The sequence below is a fragment of the Anoplophora glabripennis genome, unplaced genomic scaffold (genome assembly GCF_000390285.2).
Source record: "Anoplophora glabripennis isolate ALB-LARVAE unplaced genomic scaffold, Agla_2.0 scaffold822, whole genome shotgun sequence".
NCBI lineage: Eukaryota > Metazoa > Arthropoda > Insecta > Coleoptera > Cerambycidae > Anoplophora > Anoplophora glabripennis.
The window spans coordinates 98,455-104,454 of record NW_019416970.1 but is presented as its reverse complement, the minus strand read 5'-3'; the positions used below and the strand labels follow the sequence as shown (position 1 = coordinate 104,454).

Here is a 6,000-nt window from a genome sequence, read left to right as displayed (position 1 = left end):
TATGTACTTCTTTTTTATGATTGCAATTTGTTATACTTGTTATTACATTATGTAACTTCATTTACATTTGTATTAAAATATTTTTTATTTTACTGGTAGTGATTTTTGTTTACTACCTAAACACATTTTTATTTCAAAGAGAATAAAAATTAGCTTCCATGTAACCTAACCTATGATTGGCTTTATCCTATTCATTAATTTATTTAATTCGAGACTTCTAGGTGAGCACTTCTAATAATACGTAGGTAGGTAATTCAAATTTCTCTGGTCATTCATTATATTAAACATTCAATTCGAATACAGTGCGAGTGCGAGTGCTCGAGTTTCTTTTGCATTAGCCAGCTGCTTCAGCAGGGTATCAAATTCGAATTCGTCCAGTGTCGTTTGCATTCGGTGGGTATGAACCACGCGCCGCGCTGGCGAGGTATTTAAAATCAGACATTGCACCGCAGCTCGCAATTCGCAGCACAAATGACTATTCGAATACTTTCAACAGAATCGAATGCATTCGAGACCTTGGCAAAATCGAATAGATTTGTAAATTGCATTCGAATAGTCCCAACACTAATGATAATCACAGATCACCAATGATAACGAATGATTATAGAATGGCGGGAACATATTGAGATTGAGTACTTGTGCCAGTGCAGTAAGAAGTATGAATAATTTTAACTGTTTAGTGCATAGATATGGTTTAGTGCCATTTTACTGATTTGGTTATGTTATGTTATAAATGAGAACTATTACTACTAACCGATGGTCATCAACGTTATGATTATTTTTAAAATTGTAATATAACTATTTATTTACTATTTACTGCTATTTTAATTTTTCAATTTGTTTACTTTATGTTACATTTATCTTGGGTATTAATGTAAAAAGCCGTATATTATTTATTTAAGACAAAATGTGTACAGTAACAATTAAAGGAGTTCCAATAAAGTTTCCCTTTGAACCATATGATCTTCAAAAGAAATACATGGAAAAAGTTGTAGAATGCCTTCAAAATGAATGTAATGGTGTTTTGGAATCTCCAACAGGTACAGGAAAAACTTTATCACTGTTATGTTCCTCCTTAGCTTGGTTGGAATTAAAAAAAGCTCAACTGCAAGCTCAACGTCAAATAGCTAACTTCAATGAAGATAATGAGTATTTAAATTCTCTCGATGTTATGTTGCAAAAGACTACTGGTAAAAGAAGTGGTAGATCATTTTTAGGTTTGCCAACTATAATATACGCTTCACGTACACATTCTCAGTTAACACAGGCAATGCAGGAATTGAAAAAGACTTCTTACAAATACATGAAAGCTTATGTTTTGGCTTCAAGGGAACAGATGTGTATTCATCCTGAATTAATGAGTGAATCAAGTAATGACTTGAAGCGACAAATGTGTGACATAAAAGTAAAATCAAGATCATGTCACTATTATAATCGAGTAGAACAAAAAAAGAATGACCCAGAGTTAAGTAAATTAAGTATTATCGATATTGAGGATATGATAAAGTTAGGAAATTGTCATAAATTTTGTCCTTATTTTATGGCAAAGGAATTGAAACAAGATGCAGACATTATATTTATGCCTTACAATTATTTGTTAGACCCTATTTCTCGAAAGGCAATAGGTATGTATAATATTACACCTAATTTATTTTTCACATTTTTTTCATTATATATAGGTGTTGACTTGTCAAACAATGTAGTTATCTTAGATGAAGCTCATAACATTGAAAGGACTTGTGAAGAATCAGCATCACTTCAATTGAAAACTTCAGATATAGCTTTAGCCATTGAAGAAGTAACGGCAGTAATGAAGATGTTATCTTCTGAAACTGTCGATTTCAATGATAGTCCTAAGGACTTTGCCGCTGAAGATTTATGTGTTTTAAAGCAAATGCTTCTAGATTTTGAAAAAGAAATGGACAGCATTAATTTGAAAGGAAATAGTTCGGAAGGAACAAATTTCGATGGAGATTTTATTTTTGAACTTCTATCAAAAGCTGGAGTAAGTGACCATATTTTCTAATAATATTACGTTTTGGCTTTATAAAATTGTAATTTTATTTCACTGCAAGCTTTTATCTTTTTTTATGATTAACATTATAAATTCTTTTAAACATTCTAATCCCGACATAAAATAATTATAGTAATTTTATCCCGAAGAGCAATTTTCTCTTTAAAAATATCACTCTCATAATTGCATACAGTTCATATAGGTACAGAGAGTTCTGTTAGAAATATTTAAAATAACAGATAAAATTAGTATAATGAACTGTCGATGTTATCGGTTAGAAAATTATTATTGAAAATGTTAAAGTTATCTACTTGAAATTATCATACATATTATATTTGGTGCAGTGTTTTTAAAAAATGTGAGAAAACTTTTTTTTTAATCTAACTTCCTGCATATTTTTAAAATACAATACAGTACAATATGCGTAGTTTTAGACAATGCAATATTGCATTGCTAATGTAATGATAAATAAAGGCAATCACTGCTACTTTGCATTAATATTATAATATAATAAAAAAAAAACTTACCAATAAATTTTAAAATGTTGGAAATGCTGAAATACCTCATTGAAAATTATGTGATTTATTATTTTTTTTTTACACACTTATTTAACTTTAGGGTAACATTTTTATAGTGTTTAATTAACATTTTCCTAACTTTATCCATTAATTAGTTTAAATAAATTCTATTTAAGTTTTGTACTTACAGTATATCTTAAATTAGGTAATTTGTAAACATATTTATCACTATAGCTTAATATTGGTGCACAGTTATTAATTATTATATCTTTATATTTATCATTACAATATCAATTACTATTGATTGTCTAGCAAATCATAAAAGTTTCTAAAATGATTGATAAAGATTCAGGAGCACAATAAAGCCATGAAGGCAAATACATATAAAAATTGTATGTAGTAAAGTAGATCCAATCGACTACTTCAAGCTGAAAGAAAAAAATTTGAATATCCAAATGCATTCTAAACCACATGGATGATATTAGTTATAGTAGAACATGTAAATCATTTTAATTTTTTTGATAAATTATTGCTTTGAAATATTGCCGCTTTCCAAAATAATATTTATTGAACAGTTAATATATAGGGTGTTTCATAACTCTACCGATATAGAGGCACGTGTAGCGAATCTTAAAATATGCCGATTTGTTACGTAACATATTTTTAACATAGGGCTGGACTAGACGTAGGGCGCTCTTAAAATGATATCGATTTATTATTAAATAGTTTTACCAGTATTACAGTAAATGAAATTACATTTTTTTTCCTTTTACAATTTTTTCGAGGGAATAACGGTTTTTGAGAAAATTGGGATTTTGTGTGACGTCATTACTAATTAGGCAGTTTCCATTTTTTTCATTTTCATTATACAAATAATCGCAATTATAATTAATGATATATTTTTTTAATTATCTTTATAAATAAGAAAGTTATAGAATTTCAATGTTTACTGTGTTTACATTTTTACATTGTGCTTAGCAGCAATCGGTAGCTCGGCTGTTTTGTTCTTGGTTTTGATTATTATATTATTAAAATTAAATTTTCAAGATATCGAGGACACAGTCACAAAAAATGGAATATTTCTTGAACCTGAAAATTGAAACGAGCACTTTTGAAAATTATTATTATCCATTCTTGCATTTTTTATCGGATTTGGATCAATTTGAGTATTCATAATATGTATCTGGAATTGAAATCAGTACAACTCCACCCCTGAGACACCCCCAAAGTAAGGGTTGAAAAATAAAATATTTATTTCAGGTTATTAAGAGATTATCCATACGTTTTTTTTTTCGTAAATCTTTCTATAAGGCTAAGAGCATATGTGTAGAAACCCTCAAGGCACTTTCATTGCGAAATATCCCTAAAATAAGGATAGAAAAACTAAAACATTTATATATCTCAGGTTGTTATGAGATTATCCACCTGATTTTTTTTCATGAATCATTCTATACGGTTAAGAGCATGTGTTGAAAAATCCTCGAGCCATTTCCAGCCCGAAACACCCTCCAAATAGGGGTAGAAAAACTAAAATATTTATATCATTTTATGAGATTATCCACCAATTTTTTTTTTGTAAATCATTTTATAGGACTAAGAGCATACGTGGGAAATTACTGCAATCATTTCCACCCCAAAACAGGGCATATATGTACAGGGTAATTTGTAGGGTCGAGTTTCGGACTAAGGATGCATGGTAGTGAGATATGGCTAATTACGTAACAACCTGAGATATAAAGTTTTAGTTTTTCAATCCCTATTTTGGGGGTGTTTCGGGATGGAAATGACTCAGAGATATTTCTACACATGCCCTTACTCATACAGAATGATTATAAAAAAACAGGTGGATAATTTCGTAACAACCTGATATAAATATTTCAGTTTTTCTGCCCCTATTTGGAGTGTGTTTCAGGGTGGAAATTGCTCGAGGATTTTCCCACACATGTTCTTAGCCATATAGAATGATTCATGAAAAAAAAAAACAAAAACAAGTGGATAATATCGTAACAACCTGAGATATAAATATTTTAGTTTTGCAACCCTTATTTAGGGGGTGTCCCGGGGGTGTAGTCGAACTGATTTCCATTCCAGATATATATTATGAATACTCAAATCTATCTAAATCCGATAAATAATTAAAAAATGAATAATAATTATTTTCGAAAGTGCTCATTTTCATGTTTAGGTTTATGGAAATATGCAATTTTTTGAGACTTTGCGTCCCTGATATCTCGAAAACTGTTTATTTCCGGACTTTGTGCCTAGGAACACTTTTAATCAGGAGGGTGTCATGTACAACATATCAAAAATTCAGACGAATCGACCGGGAACTCAAACCCGTAAGGCTTGTGTGGGGTCTTTTGACTGCCAGAAAGTTTCATCATCTCAATATCAACTTTAGGGAGATCGCTAGAATCGCCACGAACATATGCATTATCCATTTTCCACAAATGCATTAAAATAAATAGCCGTTGCAACAATAAGCATGAGCAAACAAAGCCGGTCAAGTGTACTAATGCATTAATCTATGGCTAATACAAGTGGTCGTCTGTTGCGCTCGCTCAGGCTTCCCGACATATAACATCACATGATATTCTGGTGACGCGCAAGCTTTGGGAAAATAAGAAATTAAATATTTCCCTCACTTTTGGAGATATTGACTTTATTTTTTTCGACTTTCATCAAGTTAATGAATAGACTATTAAATGACACGGAAATCTACAAATTTTCTGTCTAAGGAAACTTCCTAATTGAATTGGATAAAAAATAAAAATTATATTCTATATTTTGTTTTTAACGTATTAAAAAAGAGGAATCTTAAAAACTAAACATTAACAAATTCAACTTTAATCTCATGAACTACCGATATCGTTAAATAGCACTACAAAAACTGTGTGATTTGTAAAAAATCTGAGTATGCCAATGGTTTCCTCATAAAAAAATAGAACAAATAATGTTCCAACTTTTTTTTTTTAAATTTAATAACAACGGAGATAGAAAGGTTAATGTAAATGGGTGATTTTTCAAAAAAACCCTGTATATCTAAAACTAATCAAGTTAGTCAAGATCTTCTGGTACCAACGAAGTAAACTCAAAAGAAGAGAAGGGACATCGATATCATATTTTTTGTCTCTATCACCGTTTTGGCTGTATAAAACTATCGAAAATCAACACCCTGTACACTTCGACTTCAATTACCTTCACAGTACCCCAATACTAACAACATGTTAACTTTTTCACGAAATGAGAATTTTGCAGACATTTTCCAAAATGATGGAATGGTACGTGGTAATGTGCAGTCATTGAAAATGTCAAAAATGATACATGAAATCATAGCCTACTAGTTGTTACTGCATATTTTACTTTTTGTTCGATTCAATAATTAGTAATGACGTTTTACAAAATCCCGATTTTTTTCAAAAACCGTTATTTTTTCGAAAAATTTGTGTTAAAAAAGTTTTAAAATTA

The 6,000-nt window shown here is 30.1% G+C and overlaps 1 protein-coding gene across 2 annotated transcripts in view; it reads left to right on the top strand.

Moving 5' to 3' along the window:
* Window positions 1-661: 661 nt before the first annotated feature.
* LOC108911555 (regulator of telomere elongation helicase 1 homolog) overlaps window positions 662-6,000 on the top strand; it is a 39,496-nt gene continuing 34,157 nt past the window's right edge. The window contains exons 1-2 of one of the 2 annotated variants that reach the window (XM_018716530.2): window positions 662-1,625; window positions 1,713-2,005. In XM_018716530.2, the coding sequence (XP_018572046.1) occupies window positions 908-1,625; window positions 1,713-2,005 (1,011 nt within the window). In that variant the 5' untranslated portion in view covers window positions 662-907. Of the gene's footprint in view, window positions 1,626-1,679; window positions 2,006-6,000 lie in introns of both variants that reach the window. The other variant, XM_018716529.2, reaches the window with a different exon arrangement.